The sequence below is a fragment of the Entamoeba dispar genome, genomic scaffold (assembly GCF_000209125.1).
Source record: "Entamoeba dispar SAW760 scf_1105229460507 genomic scaffold, whole genome shotgun sequence".
Classification (NCBI taxonomy): Eukaryota; Evosea; order Mastigamoebida; family Endamoebidae; genus Entamoeba; species Entamoeba dispar.
In genome coordinates, this window is record NW_001854227.1 from 1,771 (window position 1) to 19,183 (window position 17,413).

Here is a 17,413-nt window from a genome sequence, read left to right on the forward strand (position 1 = left end):
TACCATCGTCATTATCATTCTTCTGAAAGTCCATCATCTAGAAGTACATCACGAGATGATAGACATCATTCTCACCGTTATAGTGATTCTAGAAAAAGCTCATCTAAAAGAGATGAATCAATAAGAGAAAAATCCCCAGAAAAAAATGAAGAAGAGCATAGTTTCTGAATTTGATAAGGATTGAATGTTCAATTGAAGAAGTGTTGATGAGATGAAGAAGGTTGGTAGTTGAAGAGCTTTGATGAAGATTTAATGAGGTTTTTTACTCAAAAAAACGAAAAGTTGTAATCTGTACAGATTGTACATATCGTTCTCTGGTTGGTTTTCAGACATTGAGTTAAATAAAAGAAGAATACACATCTAATTTTTAAATAAACAACCATAACATAGTACTAAAAAGAAAAACATTCTATTATTTTATTTACAAACTTTCTTGATAAAGAAATGAATTATAAAATCATTTTGTATCAAAAGAAGAATATATCTTGAGAAGGAATATAACATAATCTGAGTTTTGTTCTTTGTTTGTTATTTAAAAGTCTTGGTTAGGTTGTTTTTATAACAGTTATAATTAACTAAACGTAAAATATGTTTCTACATTATTTGTAGAGAATCTCAATGAGAATAAAAGAAGTTGATGTATAATTGCATAAGAAATACCAATTAGTACCAAGTAGAACTATCAAACACAAATTAAGAACAATGACATAGTAAATAATACAATTTTAACATTTTTTTGTGATGAGGAGATAAATAGAAACGAAAAGATGGAAATAAAGTATGTTTTCGTTGGATGATGAGGTATTTTGTTTTTTGAAAAATTAAATAAAAGATTGAATGAAACATTCGTTAATAATATGGCAAAGACACACGTACTTGTATTGAATGGAAGTTGGAACAATAATGGTAATTCTGCATGGCTTATCAATAAATTTCTGGAGGGATTAAAACAAGAAATGGAAATAGAAGAGAGGATTGTTAATGTACCTCGAATGAATCCAGCAACATGTTATGGGTGTTTACAATGTAGAAACAAAGATGATTTTTATTGTGTCCAAAAGGATGAAACGTTTGAATTAGAGAAAGATATATTAAGCACTGAGATTGTTGTTTTTGCATTTCCAATTTATTATTTTAATATGCCAGGACCAATTAAAACATTGTTAGATCGTTTTGTTCCTTCATATGATTGGGATAATAATGGATTAAAGCAAAAACTTACTCCAATGTTTAAACATAAAAGATTTGTATGTATAGTGAATTGTGCTGATGTTCAAGAGAGTTTTTGTGAAAGAGGTGCTTATGCAATTAAAGAAACTGCTAACTTGTACCATATTGCATATAATGAGTTATATATGGTTGGATGTGATGGAGAAGGTATTGTTGAGAAAGACATAAAGAAACAGGAAAAGGCTATTAATTTTGGAAAGCAAGTTGGTGTAGAACATTTACAATCTATTAATTAACATTCTTTCTTTTTATTCTTTTATTCTCATACTCTAGTTTAATCATCATTATAAACATTTAATTTCTTTATTCTCTTTATCAATGAAGATAAGTGTTATTACATTAATAATTGAATTGTATTTTTGTTGATGATAAACTTTATTATGTTTAACTTATTATATCAATAAATGAATTATTGATGAAGAGTTATTTTGAATTTGATTTTATTTATTGAATATCATTTATCATTCACCAATCATAACATTGTTTATCATTTGTTTAATCTTTTATTTTAATCAATCAAATTTATCAAAAATGAATCAAGTTATTCATCATCATTACTTTCTTGACTAAATACCGAATCCATCGCCAAATCATCCCCCATTGGCATATTATCAGGAATAAATCCTCCCATTGGCATATTATTAGGAATAAATCCTCCCATCATTCCAAATCCTCTCATCATTTCATTTTGTTGTTCTGTTATTACTTCAATATTATCACATTCAATCTGGTTGATTGAATTTGATGTATCAATTATCTTTATATTATGACATCTTACCATTTTAACTTCTTTTCCTTTAACATCATTCTTAATATCAATTCCACTACATTCTTCCATTTCAACTTTCTTCAAAAATTGGTTTAACATGAATTGGGTATCATTTATTCTTTTCATTACAAGCTCTTCCTTACAGTGTTGAATGATACTATAAATTTCAGTACTATTAATTAAAATTGCTTTGTTACATAGTATACATAAATCAAAACAATATAACTCAGAGTTTTCAATATATATTGTGTCAATGTTTGTTTGAGAGTATGACCAAATACCTACTTTACTATCAATAATTTCTAATAACTTTTTAGTTCCACAACTTTCAAAATCAATATTCTCACATTTATTAATTGATATTGATCTAGCACATCCAATTGTTGATCTATTATCTTGATTATTAAATCGAGTTTCTTTATTACTCTTACAATTAATGAATTGAATAGTTCCATAGTGCTCATATTCTCCATCAAGTGCGATATTTTCACTATTTTCTATTGTAACATCACTATTAATATCACTTTCAATTTTAATATTACTGTCATGAGTATTTCTTATTATAACATGTTTCTTATCTGTTTCTATTTCTATATCTTTATTTGTATTATTTATTTCTATTATTTCTGTATCTTCTTTTATAACATTCTTTGTTTCTGGAATATTACATTCTTCATTATCTATTGTGATGATTTCTTCAATATTATCTAACTTCCCTATGATTTCTGTATTTTTACATTTTGTTATTTTCACTTCTTTGATTTGATTCTTGTTGATTATGAATTGACAATTCTCACATTCATCAATACATAATTTCTTACATTTATCAAATAATTCTTCAAAGATATAATCTTTCATTGATACAATATATATCTCTTCTGCTTCTTTCAGAGGTACTTTAATGTATTCTTCAATTGATTTAAATATAATTCTTTTTGGTTTAATATCAATTTCATTGATTGTAGATTCAATAACTTTCATTGTATTACATTTTTCATTTCCTGTAATATTCACTTCTTTAGATTCTACTATTATTAATTTGTTAATTGGACATTTTGATTTTACATTAGTCTGATTTCCTTTTATTATTTCAATATTTTGTTCATTATTAGATTCTATTCCTAATTTGAAAGTATCACATTCTTTAATACAAATATCAGTTGGTTTATTTGTTGATAATTTGATTTGTGTTTGAATATTTCCTTCTAACTTCAATCTTTCAATACAATCTGATTTTATATTAATTTTACATTCTCTACACTCAATTACTTCAACACTCTTTAATTTATTTAATACTAAACTAGTATTTAAATTAGAACAGTTTAATCGAAGTTCTTCAAGATTTGTGAATGTATTTATACCTTCTTTTATTTCTTTCCAATATCTTCTGTTATTTGTTGTTTTGATTTCTTGTTCTTCGTTTATTTCATTTATCTTTAGTTTATTAACTCCACGTAGTTTTAACTTTTTCAAATTCTTCACATAACGAAGTTCAAGTGAAGATTTTAATGAATTTATTTCTAAACCTTCAATGTTTTGTTGATTAATTACAATATTTGAATTTATTGAATGAACACAAAGGTATTTAATGTATTCAGGTAATCGTGGTAGTTCAATTGGTGTTAAGTCTTGATTTTGACCAAATAATGGTTGACTATTTTCATTAATTGAAATTGAGTTTGCATAAAGATCATTAAGAATCTTATAAACCTTCTTTCTATTCTCTTCATTAATAATATCTTCTATACACACACCAACACTAGAAACATCAGCATCTCTAAATGAATCAAATGACTCTAATTTTACATTTGAAAATAATGAGTCAACTGGTGATCTAACAAATTTAATATTTGTTTCATTATTTGGTTCCGACAAAAGAATCTTTGAAGAATAAACTCTAATACCTTTTGGTATTTTTACTTCACTTTTAGATTCAAAAGGTTCTCTTGTTTCATAGATAACAATGATATTTTTATTCTCTCTAGCCTTAATCCAATTATTGTTTACTCTTCCATAAATTATCATTTCACTTGGATACATTGATTCTTCTATTTTCATTTTATCAAAGATTTCATTAAATTGCTTTGCACAAATTTCATAAGTTCTTATTTTAATTCCTTTCTTCATGTTTTGAATAACAAGTTCAATCATTTCTTCTGTAATATTTGAAAAATATGTCATAGATTCAACTTTTTGTATAATTTTAACCATTCGCTCCTTTTCTTCTTCTGTCATTTTTTGATGTTGTGGATTAAATTGATTGATTGGATTTACCATTTTTACTGGGTGATTGAAACTGTCTAATTCATAATTTCTAATATTCTCAACTTTCATTAATACTGATTCATCAACAGGAAGTAAATTACAATTACATGTTGGTGGATTAAATATGTTACAAAACTTATTAATATCTCTTTCTGATTTAAACCATGGATTAACTTTCAATGAGTTAATTGCAGTTCCACATTTCTTGTTAATCATTTCAATGTTTTGAATGTCATTCATGTCAAAGACATGAAGTGCTACTTTCATTAAATAAACCATATCAAGTTGTTTCATTTCTCCTATTTTATAATTTGATGATCTACTATCTTCCATTAAATAGTTCAATTATTTATTTTCTAGTTCATCTTATTCATTATTTTTGAATCATTTCCTCAATTGAATAAATAATCTTATTGGAAATAAAAATAACAATAAATATCGGTGAAGTCTTGGGTTTAATCTAAATAGTAGTACATATGAGAACTATGCTATAACAAGTGTTAATATAATTAACAACCAGTATATATAATGATAACGACTTAGTCGTTGTTATGAAGTATATTATATTTTTCTTTCTTGTCCTTATTATTGCTTTATATTATTTTATCGATTCGAAGGTAGCACGTCAGAGACACTACACAGTTCCCTAAAATATTTCCATTATTTGGGTCCCCCAGTTGTGGACTGGTTATGACTTTGCGTTTGGTTAGAAAAACATCTTATCCAATTTTGCAAGAACATCAGTGTTTATTATGTACAACGATGGGATATATTGATAATAAAAGATGGATATTTATAAAGATGTTATTATTACTTGTTAGAATACAAATATAAATGATAATATAAGAAAGATTATCAAAGGAAAAGGGTCAAGTGATTGAGGCTAAAAGAATATTAGCCTAAAGCAATAACAGTAGTAATTATATAATACTCTCCTTAAAATAAAAAAATAAAGAAGAATTTTATTATTCATAAAAATCAAATAGAAATCAAATAATGAATATTTAAGTAATGGATGTTTAAAATACTCTATTCTACATCAAATAAATGAGAAAGTGAAACTGTCATATTTCAACAACTAAAATCAAACAATAAGTAGTTGATGAATAAACACTTTTAAAGCAAATGGATTAATTAATCTCCACTGAGCAAGGAACAATAGAAAATATTTCTATTAACACTTAATTAATTACTTTTTATTCTTTATATTTCATTTATATTCTTATTTATCATTATTATATTCATTTATTAATAAATATGTTGAAATATAATTATATTAATTTATATTATCATTTCTATTATGATTTTTGATTTCTATTAATATTTTGATTATTGTTGTTAATTGTTTATTCTTCTTTTCTTTATGTTTTATCATTCTTTTATCACTTTTTATTTCTTTATGTTTTGTATGTTCTCTTTTATCTTTCTTCTTATTTATTCTTTTTCTATTTATCTTTTATCTCTTATTCTAATATTCACTTCTCTTCTTATTTTGTTTTCTCTTTTATCTCTGTTTCTTTGTTTCTTATTGATGTTTTGTACCAATACACCCATCTTTCTCTTCATCATATTCTTCAATAGAACCATTTCGAATGAGTGATTTTGTGTATCTCCGATTTCTTTTTTATCTTGTCATTTTTGTTTTCTATTTACCAGTTCATTCATTATAAGAAGAAAGAAAGATGAATAAATCCCAGAATGATAAGAATGCACATTGATGATGATGACATTCTTATTTTAATTATGTAAAGATGGTTTTGGTAGTTCATTTGTTATTTAAACATCTCATCATCACAATCTCATCAATTCAAACAGTTAAATGTCCTGCAATCAACAAAAAGAATGTTGTAAGAAAGAATGTCAAGAGAAAGAATGTTGTAAAGAGTATTGTTGTAAAGAGTATTGTAAGAAAGAATGTTGTTGTCCAAGAATTAAAGCATTTAAGAAATTTATGAACACATTTGAAAAAGCACAAATTGGAAAAGAAGCACCAGAATTTAAAGCACAAGCATATTGTCCATGTGGTTCAATCAAAGAAATTGATATTAATGAATATAAAGGGAAATATGTTGTGTTATTATTTTATCCATTGGATTGGACATTTGTTTGTCCAACAGAAATGATTGGATATAGTGAAGTTGCAGGACAATTGAAAGAAATCAATTGTGAAGTTATTGGAGTGAGTGTTGATTCAGTTTATTGTCATCAAGCATGGTGTGAAGCAGATAAAAGTAAAGGAGGAGTAGGAAAATTAGGATTCCCATTAATATCAGATATTAAAAGATGTATTTCAATTAAATATGGAATGTTAAATGTAGAAACAGGAGTTTCAAGAAGAGGATATGTCATTATTGATGATAAAGGAAAAGTAAGATACATTCAAATGAATGATGATGGAATTGGAAGATCAACAGAAGAAACTATTAGAATAGTTAAAGCAATTCAATTTAGTGATAAACATGGAGCAGTTTGTCCAATCAATTGGAAAGCAGGGAAAGACACAATTGAACCAACACCAGAAGGAATCAAGAAATATTTAACAACACATTAAAATAAACAAGATATTTTAATGAATAAATTTTATGGTTAAGAAAAAAATGATAACAAACATATAAAATAAAGAATAAACATAATAATTTAATAAATGAATAGAAGTTAAAAGAAACAATAATAAAATAAAAGAAATAATAAAGAATATTTCAAATAATATAATAATTAAACAATAAAATGATATAAACAAATAAATAAATATTTTATATAATATTTCAACTATTATTTATTCATTTATTTGATATTTTAAATAAGCTAACAATTGAATTTGAATAAATATATTTAGAATAACAAAAACGAAAACGTAAATATATAATCCTATTACAATGATAAATAATAAAAATAAAAGAGAGATAAATGTTGATTGACTAACAAGTTTTTATTACGCTGTTTAAATTTGAAAAGAAAGAATAAAAAGATTAATAAAAAAGTGAACATTAAATTCAAACTATAAGAATGAAAAATACAAAAAGAAATAATAAGTATTTTTTGAATTAAGCCAGTTAACAAAGTACAGAATCAAAAATAATTATAAAACAAGTTCTTTTCTAACCAAGAAAACCTTTATTACTTTGATATTTTAATTTCTTATATAGATGCAAAAACTATTTCATTACTTTTACCAAAGAATTATTTATAAGTATGTTTTATCTATGATTAGTAAAAAACATTTTTTTAATTAATACCATCCTGTATTTTTTTTTCTTTGTGAAGACAAACCTTCAAGAACTACTTAGAATATATGTATCTACTTTATTAACAAAATAGTATTTCATTACTATTTACTTTAAACAAAAAAAAATATTATTCTCTTTTAAGTTAATTCCACCCAACTAAAAATAGATAATTCGTTTCATTGATGTTTTCTGACTTTATTAAAGTAAATTAAACTTTAGAATTCTTTGAGTCTCTTCTTTTTTGTTTTTTCTTCTATTTATCTACCTCGAATGAAATTCTGTCTTTGATTTAATTCTCTCTTATTAATTGTTTTCTTATGTGGAAATATTAAAACATATTGTTCAATACTACAAAGGGTAACAAAATAAAATTATTAATTACCTGTTTGTGACATATATCAAAAATGTTATACTCAATATAAAAAAAAGATACGTAAATATAACTTTGTTTTAATGATTATTGTTTTTGAATTTTAAAATTATACTAATTAAGTCATTACTATAATAATTGAAACGATAATTTTAAGTTTCTGAGAAAGAAGATTAAAATATATCAAAATATAAAACAAAAAGACTAATAAGATATTTACTCATACCCAATATCAAAATTAACTTTAAGTGTTTTAGTGATTTGTCTTTACTAAGATATCTTTTTAGGTGTGTTGTAAATAAAACTCTAGTTAACAAACTACAAACTAATTTGGGAGATTTTACAAGAATAAACCATGATACACTATTCACAGTTAACCAATTTCTTAATAAAATGTTCATTGAAACCAAGGAGTTACACACGTATAATACTTTCATTTGTTAAGTTAGTTTATTATTAAATTAACTCCAAATAAAAAAGGTCCTCATCTTAATAATAATAAATTTTTATATTCTAATTAATAGAATGGAAGTATTAGTAAATCCCTAAAGTTTTGTTAGAATTAAATTACTAAAATAAAACAACTTAGTTTTACAAAGTACTCTTTAACTCAACCCTTCCTGGAACAGTTTTTAAATAGTGCTTATATTATGAAAATGAAATGTAAGTCTAAGACATATTCGAAGAAAAGACATTATAAAAAGAGTCATTAACAAAAAGGATTAATGAAAATTAAGTCATTCAGTTATACCTTTAGATACAAAGAATAAAACTAAATTTCTTTATTTATTTTTTTTTATTCTTAGCTTATTTCCTTACTCAGATTAACCTCAAACCTAAAAATTATGGTATTGATACATTTCTTTTCCTTACACTTTTTTTTTTAAATGTGAATTACTTTTCATTTTAAAAATAACAACTTTAACAGAAGAACTTGAAAAGATATTAGTACCTAATCTATAAGAAAATTAAATGAAACTATAAAAAATAAAATTATGTATAAATGAAAAAGTGTTTTGAATGGAAAAAAGAAAGAGAAAAGAACAAGAAAAGATAATTCACTTACTATGTCACATAGGAAGATTGATGTCAAATTAACTATTCAAAAAGTTTTCTCATCTGCACCAGACTCAAGTTTAAGCCAATTTGGATTTATTACATGTACATATTCACGTGGAGATATTACAGAAACTACACAACCATTTGAGATAAATAAAGACCTTAACCAAACATTTAATTTCCTTAGTACCTTTATTGTTAAGAGTCAAAAGGAAGGAACTTACAAAGAAAAAGAACTTCAATTCGTTATTAAGACAGTAACAAAAAAGAAAGAGCTATTTAAAACAACAGTAAATTTATCAAAATTTGTGAACAGTATTACTACTTCACAAATACTTAATTTTACATATAAAAACCTTCCTATGCAACTTCTGTATTCTCTACAATTTTCAGGACAAATCCATCAAATCACAAAAACTAATCAAATCCCACAATTAAAAAGACAAATTACTTCAATAACTATTCCTCTTGAGAAACAATCTGCAATGGCTTCTTCAGTGACTCCTACAACTAGTACACCATCAAAACAAACAACAGCTTCTTCACAAATTAGTTCTGGTCTTGCACGTAGTGCTAGAGATGCAAGAAGTCAGAACTGTAGTTCAAGAGGAGATTTTTCAGGAGGGTCAATTGACATTTCTCGAAGAGTAGGACATCAACGAGTTAAATCAGCATTTAGTCAACGCCCTATATTTTTTTCAGAGATAAATGAAGTTCAGAAAGAAAATTTACCGGAAGATGAAGCAAAATTTGTTGATGATATAAAACAAGTAACGTCTTTAATGCAATTTGATTTAGAATCAAAAAATATGCCAATGACTAATACATTAATGAGTGAATTAATTTTTGAAATTCTCATAAAGAAAAAAGCATTTGATGGAAAAGAAGATTTATTAGAAGCAACTAATACAGCATTAGAAGAAACAATATCAAGTGATTTAATATTTGTAAAACAAGCCATATATTTATATTCAAGTATTAGTAGATTATGTTTATTATTTAAGAAAGAATACGAAAAGAATAATAGTAATCAAATAGGTAATTTTATTAAAGTATTATTTGAATCAATAAAGAAGTTATATACAAAATTATTTGAAATTATTAAAAAAGATCTTCAAAGATTAATGGAATTAATATTTAATAAATCATTAATGAGTTGTGATGAATTAATCAATTTTATTGATGATTTAAGAAAAATGTTTGACCAAATGAGAGTAACCAAAGTATTTATAAATATATTTGTTGAAGATTTATTAAGAGAAATTAATATTCTTTTTATTGAAGAAGTTGTTAATCCATCAAAAAAGAATTGTTGTACAACAATTGGAATGAATTCAGTTATGATTATTTCATTTCTTCAAGACTATTTTAGAAAACCTCATTCATTTAAAATAGATTGTAAAGATCAATTTAATGTAATATCTGAAACTTCAAGAGTTTTATTATTAAATGATAAATCTATTTTATCAGATAATGAAGCTAGAACTAATATCTGTCCTCACTTATCTCTTGCTAAAATTACTAGTATATTAGAAAATTTAATTGTTAAAACTGATCAAGAAGAATTATCAGTTAAAAAAGTTATTTCACAAATTACTAATACTGATAACTTTACTACTGTAAAATTTAATTATTCAGACCCTTTATTAAATGAAAATAAATTAAACGAAACAATAAATAAAAATGAAAATTGGGAATTTATTCCATTTGACTTATCAACTACTCCATTAATTGGAAGAAATTATTTCAAATAAAATTCAATGATTTGTTCAACAATAATATGCATTAATTGAATTTATTTGTTTTGAATTTTATTTTAATTTTAAAAAAAAAAATGAAAGATTTTTTAATTGTAAATAAAAAAATGAATTAACAACAAGGAGCTTGTTCAACTTCATCATCATTTTTAAAAGGTTGGACTAATGTTTCATTTGGTTGAACTAATAAAGGTTCTGATTCTAATGCTTTTTTTGCTAAACATTCAAAAACAAAATCAACATTATCACCAGTTAAAGCAGAAGATTCAACATAAATAGCATCTAAACCATTAAATTGAATCCAATCAGTAACAGCTTCTTTTGATATAACACTTCCTTTGTCTATTTTATTTCCAATAATTACAAATGGAAATTTACCATTTTTATTAGTTGTACAATTCTTAAGAAATTCATTTTTCCACATAGTTAATTGTTCAAATGATTTTGGATTTGACACATCAAAAACTAATCCACAACAATCTGCTCCTCTATAAAACGCTATACTTAATGATATAAATCTTTCATTTCCTGCTGTATCCCATGTTTGCATTGTAACTTCTTTTCCTTCTACAGTAATAGATTTTGTCATAAAATCTGCTCCTATTGTTGCTTTATATGAATTTGTAAATTTTTGATTAACAAATCTATGTATTAAAGCAGTTTTACCTACACTATAAAATAAATAATAATTATTTTGTTTTTATATAATACAATTTGATCTTTCGATTTAAACAAACTTACTAGAACCCAAAAGAATTGTTTTTAATAATCTAGAAGAACTCATATTATTCTTTTAAAGTTCTTTTTTTGTTTTTAAGAACATTTTCAAATATTTATTATTTATTATTATAAACTTTTTTATTTTATTTTTACTATTTAAAACTCAATTAAATAAACTATGCTTTTTAACTGGTGCTGGTGTTACATTTAATAAAATACTTCGTTGCCCTGCATCAATATCATCAAAAGGTGAACCTATACATGGATCGTCATCTCTTATATTTGAACAATCTCTTTCACTACATGCACATACTCCAAAAATACATGATTGGCCATGTTTGACACAAACACAATTCTTATCACATACTCCTTTACAACGACATCCTCTTTTACTAATTCTTTTCATTGTTTTTTGCATTTCAATATCAATAGAATCATCATACTTTGTTAAATCTTGTTTGTTTTCACTCAACAACTTCTTTCTTTTTTTCTCTCCAATTTCTTCTAACGGCTCTGTTTTCTTTTGATATTTTTCTACATATTCTTCAAATGTCATTTCACTTTGATTTACAATCTCAAAAGATAATCCTAATGGATATTTCCCTTTTTCTGGTACTCCACATGACCCTCCTATTGCTCTTTTATATTGTGTTATTTCAACTTTCCCAAATTTAACTGTATCATCTGTTGTTGTCATTTTTTAATTTTTTTTTATAAAGTTCTATTTTGATTTCTTCAATTTTTTTTTAACAAAATTCAATTCTTAAAGATTCCATAGAAAAATAACAAAAAAATTTTTTTTATTAACTTATTATTTTCTTTTTAAATTTAAATATTTGTTATTACGTTTAATGTAATTGAATATTTGAATTTATTTTTTGTTATCTTAAAATGTTGTATATAACAAAAACATATAAAAAAGTTTTAATGAAGAGAAACCCTCGTAAAGAACTAAAATAAGATTTAGGGCTTTAGTGTAGGAGAAATGAGTGCTAAGGTAGCCACCGCCGTTCAAAGAGAAACATGCACAAAAACTGTTTGCCCATGTAAAGCAAGATGTCAAGCATTCAGAAAAGAAGTAATTCTCAGAACAATTAAAAATCATAAAGATATTGAAGCTGCCAAGAAGGCTGTTTATACCGCTAAGAAGAATGCAGAAATCAATGGTGATTTATATGCAGAAGCTGATCCAAAATTAATTGTTGCTATTAGAATTAGAGGTATTAATGGAGTTTCACCAAAGATTAAAAAAATTCTTAAACTTCTTAGATTAAGACAAATTAACAATGCTGTTTTCATTAAGGCCAATGCTTCTACTATTAAGATGTTAAGACTTGTTGATCCATATATCACCTATGGTTATCCAACTTTAGAAACTGTCCAAAAACTTATTTATAAACGTGGAGCTCTTAAAATTAATGGAAATAGAATGCCAATTACTTCTAACTGTATGATTAAGAAGGCACTTGGAGATAAAGATGTCGTTTGCGTTGATGATCTTGTTCATGAAATTTACACAGTTGGAAAACATTTCAAAGAAGTTAACAACAAACTTGCTCCATTCAAATTAAATGGTGCTAAAATTGCTGAAAAGAATAAGAAAATCCATTTCATTCTTGGTGGTGGATTTGGAAATCGTGAATTACTCATTAATAAACTCCTCGCTAATATGATCTAAATTGACTTCTTGGTTAATAATATTTTCTCTCCTTTTTATTTGAATTTAATAAAATAAAAAATGTTTATTTATTCAAATTTTGAATTATAACTCTTTTTATTTAAAATAATTTGGATGTTCTTTTAACCAAAGTGCTAATTTACGATATCCAACTCCTCTATGAGAACATTTATTTTTTTCTGCTTCACTCATCTCTGCGTATGTTTTATCGTATCCTTCTGGAATAAAACAACTATCAAACCCAAATCCATTTGACCCTCTTGGCTCAACTACTTTACCTTCAATAATGGCTTGAATCTTTACTACCTCATCATCTTCTTTACGGGTTAATCCAATAGAAAGAATAGCCTGTGCTCTGTAATCATTAAACCCTTTTGCCATTTTATATAATCCAGCTGGTCCAATACTTTGTACAAAATATTTAATATATGGTCCTGGTAATTCTCCCATACACTTTAAATTGAAACTAACATCTTCAACAATAACTGGAGTATTAGAACGTTTAATAGCTTCTTTAGCTTTATACTCAATAATATTTAATGGAGTTTCTTGAATTTCCATTAAATTAATATTAACTATTCCAATTTGAAGTCCTAAGTCCTTTAAAATTTCGTTAATTTCTTTTGCTTTATTAGGATTACTGGTAACAATACGTACTTCCATTAAAAATTATTTAAATGAAATAAATAAAAATAAAAGGGTTTATTAATTATTAAGTTCATTATTTTAAATAAGTTTTGAAAAATTATAGTATAATAAAAAAAATCACAAGACAATAAGATCCAATTAAGCAGTAAGTTCACATGCTCCTCCAACAGCCTTAATCTTTTCTTGGGCTTTTTCACTGAAATATCTAGCTCTGACAATGACTGGTTGTTTTGGAAGGAATCCTTTACCAAGGACCTTGAAATAACCATGTTTTACACAGTCAATAACTGGAACTTCTTCTCCAGTTTTAGCATTCTTGTATTGTTCTTGAACGTCTTTACCAACAAGACTCCATAATGAATCTACATTAATGCTTGGACAATAGTATTTGTTAGCTTTAAGATGGAATACTCTCATTCCATGTTTGCCAAAGTAGTCTGGGTGGAAGGTAGTGAACCAAGTTTTTCTATGGTGTTGTCCACCAGCATTTCCTCTTCCTCCTCTTTGTTTTCTATGTTTTCCAATACGACCATAACCCATTGAAACATGTCCTCTTCTTCTTCGTGTTTGTCTGAATCTAGTGGCCTATTTATGTAAATTTCTTTTCACTTTAAAAAATATGAATGTAATCTGAACAAACCATGACTGCTTTGCAAAAGCAGTTCTTTTTTTAAAAAACCCTTTTTTCTTTTTTATTTTTTTAATATTTATTTTATTATCTTTTTAGTTTTTCTTTTAATTTTATTATATTTTATAATACATAATATAAGAAGTATAGTTAATTTTTCAATAAAAAAATAAAAGTGGGATACATCACAAAATAATCAATTAATCAATCTCAGCCAAATAGTTTATCTCTTTCTTTTAGCTGCTTTAAAAACACCACCGGTTGAAGTATTACAAACAGGACATTTTTTACATCCAATTGCACAATCAGAACAAATCCAATCACCACATTTCATTATCATTGGTGTTTTTTCTTCATTATATTTTTTTTGACACTTAGGACAAATAGTTTCTTTTTTCTGTTCTTTTTCTTTTTGAAGTTTAATTTCATCAGCTTCTTTTTGTTCTTTCATAAGTTCTTCAGTTTTTTTTTGGGCTTCATGTTTTCTATTTTCTTCAAACTCACGTTCTAACGTTAAGCTACTTTTTGTAAGACTTCTGTCATGAATAAACTTACAATTTTCTCCATATCCACAATATCCTGTTTCATAAAAATCTTTACATATCTCTGGTTGATAATCATATCGACAATTCTTTTTAAAATGAGTGGTTGTATCAGTTTGTTTTGCTCTTAGTCCACTGCCTAATTGTTGAATTTGACCAGCACCTTTTGGTATAATGAGTTTCTTTTTATCAGACATTGGAATTATTTAGTTCTTTTTCAATTTTTCTTCTTTAAAGATTCTAAATGAATAAATTAAAGAATTTTAAATTAAAAGCATAATGATTTAAAAGGTACTTTTAATTGATATCGGTATTGTCAAGACATTAGTCAATTTAACTAAAGAGTTTATTATAGTAGTGTTAAGTCCTTTCATAGTAGAACAAAATTTATTTTTAAAAATGAAATAAAAAACAAAGAAATAAAGTAATTTAAGTAATAGAATATTAAAAACATTAAATAATTGTAAAAGAATATATTTAATGATTGATAGATATTAAAGAATGAAATGAATAATCCAAGAAATTTTAATAAATAAAATAATAATAATTAATGTTTTAGATAAGATATTATAAAAAATTTCTTTCATTTGAAAAGTTCTACAGAAAATAAGAAAAAGAAAATTTAATTAGAAAAAGAAATCTCAAAAAGTAAATTAGAAAAAATTTAAAGAATATGTCTTTATTACCTCAATCATATCAATTAATTCATGTCTTCACATCACCACCGCAACAGTGTTTGAAACAAGATTATTTTCTTTTTTTTTGTTTAAGAAAAAGATATAAAAGATTAGAATATATTCATATGTAGGTGAGTTTAAAACATGTGTTGTACATACTTCACTTGCTCATCAAATTATTGCATGTATTAGAGAAGAAACAAATAATAATAATACAAAAACATTTTTATTAATTTCAGTACATTCAAATAAAGCTAATTTTAATCAAAATATTCAATTAGATACTATACATATACCAACAAGATCATATTGTGCAATTGATCAAAACGGACAAGACATAATTGTTTTATTTGAGGATTATTATTACTTTTCATATACAATAATGAGAAATAATTTTTATGAACCAAAATTAAGAAGTGTTAATTTACCAAAATCAAATAAAATTAGCAGTGTTAATTGTTTTATTGTATTTTCACATTGTGGATTACCAGTAGGTGTATTTGGTACAAGAAATGGAGTAGTTGGATTTTTTAATGTTAATAGTGGAATGTTAATTCAAACAATTAATATAAGTAAAAAACCAATTGAAGAGATTCAACTAAGTCATTCAATACTTTTAATTCAAACAGGAAAGATGATATATATAATTAAAATTAATGATAATGATGAATTAACATTAGAAAAACCAATAAAATTTTGTTCAAGTGATATTTTTTATGTAAATAAAGGACAAATTGGAGTTAATATTAATAATAAATTACAGATATGGAATATTGGAACTAAAGGGCCAATATTAATTAAAGAAATTGATTATTCAAATAGGGTATATACAAAAACAAATATTACAGCATGTTCTATTGGAGATTTAATTTTTATTTCAGATACAAAATGTATTAGTATAACTTATGGTTCTACTGTTATTTATTGTGAAAAATTAATGGAAAAACCAAAAGGAATTATTCCATTTCAATTACCAACAATGGAAGATATTAAATTATTTGAAGGAATTGTACTATGGAATGAAAATCAAATTATATTATGTAGATCAATAAAACCTATTGAACAAATCATTATTAATCAATTAAAAATTGAAGAAGATATAGAAAAACAAAATAAAATGTATTCAATTTTAAGAGGATATGAAAGTTCTAAAGAAACAATTATTGCAATGGCAAAAATTCTTGTAAAAGAATATCCAATAAAGTCACATAAATTATTAGAAACGTTTAATATATTTAATTATTCTATTTATCGATATATTTTTATTCACCATAAACTTTCAATTAAAGAATATGATTTAATATTAGAATCTATTGAAAAACATTCTGAAGAAAATATTCAAATTGCAGATTTAATTGTATCAATTTATATTATTAAAGATTATTATTATGGAATTACTTCTGATTCATCATTTATTAAATATTTAAATCAAAAAGTATTATATAATAGAACAAAAGCAATGACTAAATTAGTTGAACATCCTAAACTATTTTGGAGATATATTTTAGAATTATTATTATTATGTGAATTAAAAGTTGTTAAAGTTTATTGTAAAACAATAAGGACTTTATCAATGAATATTGTAGAACCACAATTATTTATTTCATCTTTAATTAAAAATGTTCCTAAATCAATTTTTGAAATTTTAAATACACCTCCTTTATATGATAGTTTAACTATTCTTCAAAAATTTGATATGTTATGTAAAGCAATTAAATTATCTCCTAATCTTTCTCATATTATTCAATTAGAATCTTTATTGTTTCAGCTTAAACCTCAACAGTTAGATTGTTTAACTCAACTTATTAAACCAAAAACATTAACTTTTAGTTGTATTTGTATG

The 17,413-nt window shown here is 24.7% G+C and overlaps 12 protein-coding genes across 12 annotated transcripts in view, besides 25 other annotated features; 6 read left to right on the forward strand and 6 right to left on the reverse strand.

Annotated features, from left to right (window-relative positions):
• Nucleotides 1-168, forward strand: part of EDI_078470 (uncharacterized protein) — a gene marked incomplete at both ends in the record, with an annotated part of 562 nt that extends 394 nt beyond the window's left edge. The window contains one exon of the mRNA XM_001733321.1: nucleotides 1-168. This exon is cut by the window's left edge and continues 171 nt beyond it. Within this exon, the coding sequence (XP_001733373.1) occupies nucleotides 1-168 (168 nt within the window).
• Nucleotides 169-857: 689 nt separating this feature from the next.
• On the forward strand, nucleotides 858-1,466 carry EDI_078580 (uncharacterized protein; the record flags this gene model as incomplete). The annotated part of the gene is made up of 1 exon (XM_001737276.1): nucleotides 858-1,466. The coding sequence occupies one exon, from the start codon at nucleotides 858-860 to the stop codon at nucleotides 1,464-1,466; it is 609 nt and encodes a 202-aa protein (XP_001737328.1).
• Nucleotides 1,467-1,771: 305 nt separating this feature from the next.
• Nucleotides 1,772-4,597, reverse strand: EDI_078590 (uncharacterized protein; the record flags this gene model as incomplete). The annotated part of the gene is made up of 1 exon (XM_001737277.1): nucleotides 1,772-4,597. The coding sequence occupies one exon, from the start codon at nucleotides 4,595-4,597 to the stop codon at nucleotides 1,772-1,774; it is 2,826 nt and encodes a 941-aa protein (XP_001737329.1).
• Nucleotides 2,514-2,641: a microsatellite.
• A 275-nt stretch (nucleotides 4,598-4,872) lies between the features above and the next one.
• Nucleotides 4,873-5,464: a repeat region.
• Nucleotides 5,465-5,481: 17 nt separating this feature from the next.
• Nucleotides 5,482-5,658: a microsatellite.
• Nucleotides 5,536-5,721: a microsatellite.
• Nucleotides 5,607-5,784: a microsatellite.
• A 299-nt stretch (nucleotides 5,785-6,083) lies between these two features.
• Nucleotides 6,084-6,815, forward strand: EDI_078600 (uncharacterized protein; the record flags this gene model as incomplete). Its single annotated transcript, XM_001737278.1, has 1 exon — nucleotides 6,084-6,815. The coding sequence occupies one exon, from the start codon at nucleotides 6,084-6,086 to the stop codon at nucleotides 6,813-6,815; it is 732 nt and encodes a 243-aa protein (XP_001737330.1).
• A 51-nt stretch (nucleotides 6,816-6,866) lies between these two features.
• Nucleotides 6,867-7,015: a microsatellite.
• Nucleotides 7,016-7,068: a sequence feature (AT_rich).
• Nucleotides 7,069-7,214: 146 nt separating this feature from the next.
• Nucleotides 7,215-7,296: a microsatellite.
• Nucleotides 7,297-8,350: 1,054 nt separating this feature from the next.
• Nucleotides 8,351-8,384: a sequence feature (AT_rich).
• A 242-nt stretch (nucleotides 8,385-8,626) lies between these two features.
• Nucleotides 8,627-8,662: a sequence feature (AT_rich).
• Nucleotides 8,663-8,928: 266 nt separating this feature from the next.
• Nucleotides 8,929-10,674, forward strand: EDI_078610 (uncharacterized protein; the record flags this gene model as incomplete). The annotated part of the gene is made up of 1 exon (XM_001737279.1): nucleotides 8,929-10,674. One exon carries the CDS (start codon nucleotides 8,929-8,931, stop codon nucleotides 10,672-10,674), a length of 1,746 nt encoding a protein of 581 aa, XP_001737331.1.
• Nucleotides 9,960-10,029: a sequence feature (AT_rich).
• A 30-nt stretch (nucleotides 10,675-10,704) lies between the features above and the next one.
• Nucleotides 10,705-10,786: a sequence feature (AT_rich).
• A 3-nt stretch (nucleotides 10,787-10,789) lies between these two features.
• On the reverse strand, nucleotides 10,790-11,461 carry EDI_078620 (uncharacterized protein; the record flags this gene model as incomplete). The annotated part of the gene is made up of 2 exons (XM_001737280.1): nucleotides 10,790-11,348; nucleotides 11,415-11,461. 2 exons carry the CDS (start codon nucleotides 11,459-11,461, stop codon nucleotides 10,790-10,792), a joined length of 606 nt encoding a protein of 201 aa, XP_001737332.1.
• Nucleotides 11,350-11,387: a sequence feature (AT_rich).
• Nucleotides 11,462-11,504: 43 nt separating the features above from the next.
• Nucleotides 11,505-11,559: a sequence feature (AT_rich).
• A 1-nt stretch (nucleotide 11,560) lies between these two features.
• Nucleotides 11,561-12,094, reverse strand: EDI_078630 (uncharacterized protein; the record flags this gene model as incomplete). Its single annotated transcript, XM_001737281.1, has 1 exon — nucleotides 11,561-12,094. The coding sequence occupies one exon, from the start codon at nucleotides 12,092-12,094 to the stop codon at nucleotides 11,561-11,563; it is 534 nt and encodes a 177-aa protein (XP_001737333.1).
• Nucleotides 12,093-12,115: a sequence feature (AT_rich).
• A 60-nt stretch (nucleotides 12,116-12,175) lies between these two features.
• Nucleotides 12,176-12,235: a sequence feature (AT_rich).
• Nucleotides 12,236-12,382: 147 nt separating this feature from the next.
• Nucleotides 12,383-13,075, forward strand: EDI_078640 (60S ribosomal protein L7, putative; the record flags this gene model as incomplete). The annotated part of the gene is made up of 1 exon (XM_001737282.1): nucleotides 12,383-13,075. One exon carries the CDS (start codon nucleotides 12,383-12,385, stop codon nucleotides 13,073-13,075), a length of 693 nt encoding a protein of 230 aa, XP_001737334.1.
• A 32-nt stretch (nucleotides 13,076-13,107) lies between these two features.
• Nucleotides 13,108-13,187: a sequence feature (AT_rich).
• On the reverse strand, nucleotides 13,172-13,738 carry EDI_078650 (inosine triphosphate pyrophosphatase, putative; the record flags this gene model as incomplete). The annotated part of the gene is made up of 1 exon (XM_001737283.1): nucleotides 13,172-13,738. One exon carries the CDS (start codon nucleotides 13,736-13,738, stop codon nucleotides 13,172-13,174), a length of 567 nt encoding a protein of 188 aa, XP_001737335.1.
• Nucleotides 13,737-13,841: a sequence feature (AT_rich).
• A 20-nt stretch (nucleotides 13,842-13,861) lies between these two features.
• On the reverse strand, nucleotides 13,862-14,366 carry EDI_078660 (60S ribosomal protein L27A-2/4; the record flags this gene model as incomplete). The annotated part of the gene is made up of 2 exons (XM_001737284.1): nucleotides 13,862-14,308; nucleotides 14,364-14,366. 2 exons carry the CDS (start codon nucleotides 14,364-14,366, stop codon nucleotides 13,862-13,864), a joined length of 450 nt encoding a protein of 149 aa, XP_001737336.1.
• A 38-nt stretch (nucleotides 14,367-14,404) lies between these two features.
• Nucleotides 14,405-14,478: a microsatellite.
• Nucleotides 14,479-14,574: 96 nt separating this feature from the next.
• EDI_078670 (RING finger protein 113A, putative) lies at nucleotides 14,575-15,090 on the reverse strand (the record flags this gene model as incomplete). Its single annotated transcript, XM_001737285.1, has 1 exon — nucleotides 14,575-15,090. The coding sequence occupies one exon, from the start codon at nucleotides 15,088-15,090 to the stop codon at nucleotides 14,575-14,577; it is 516 nt and encodes a 171-aa protein (XP_001737337.1).
• A 185-nt stretch (nucleotides 15,091-15,275) lies between these two features.
• Nucleotides 15,276-15,473: a sequence feature (AT_rich).
• Nucleotides 15,474-15,566: 93 nt separating this feature from the next.
• EDI_078680 (uncharacterized protein) lies at nucleotides 15,567-17,413 on the forward strand (the record flags this gene model as incomplete). Its single annotated transcript, XM_001737286.1, has 2 exons — nucleotides 15,567-15,627; nucleotides 15,702-17,413. Coding segments are annotated over 2 exons (1,773 nt in total), but the record flags the coding sequence as incomplete, so codon positions are not given.
• Nucleotides 15,772-15,806: a sequence feature (AT_rich).
• Nucleotides 16,208-16,228: a sequence feature (AT_rich).
• Nucleotides 16,796-16,837: a sequence feature (AT_rich).
• Nucleotides 16,933-16,960: a sequence feature (AT_rich).
• Nucleotides 16,981-17,018: a sequence feature (AT_rich).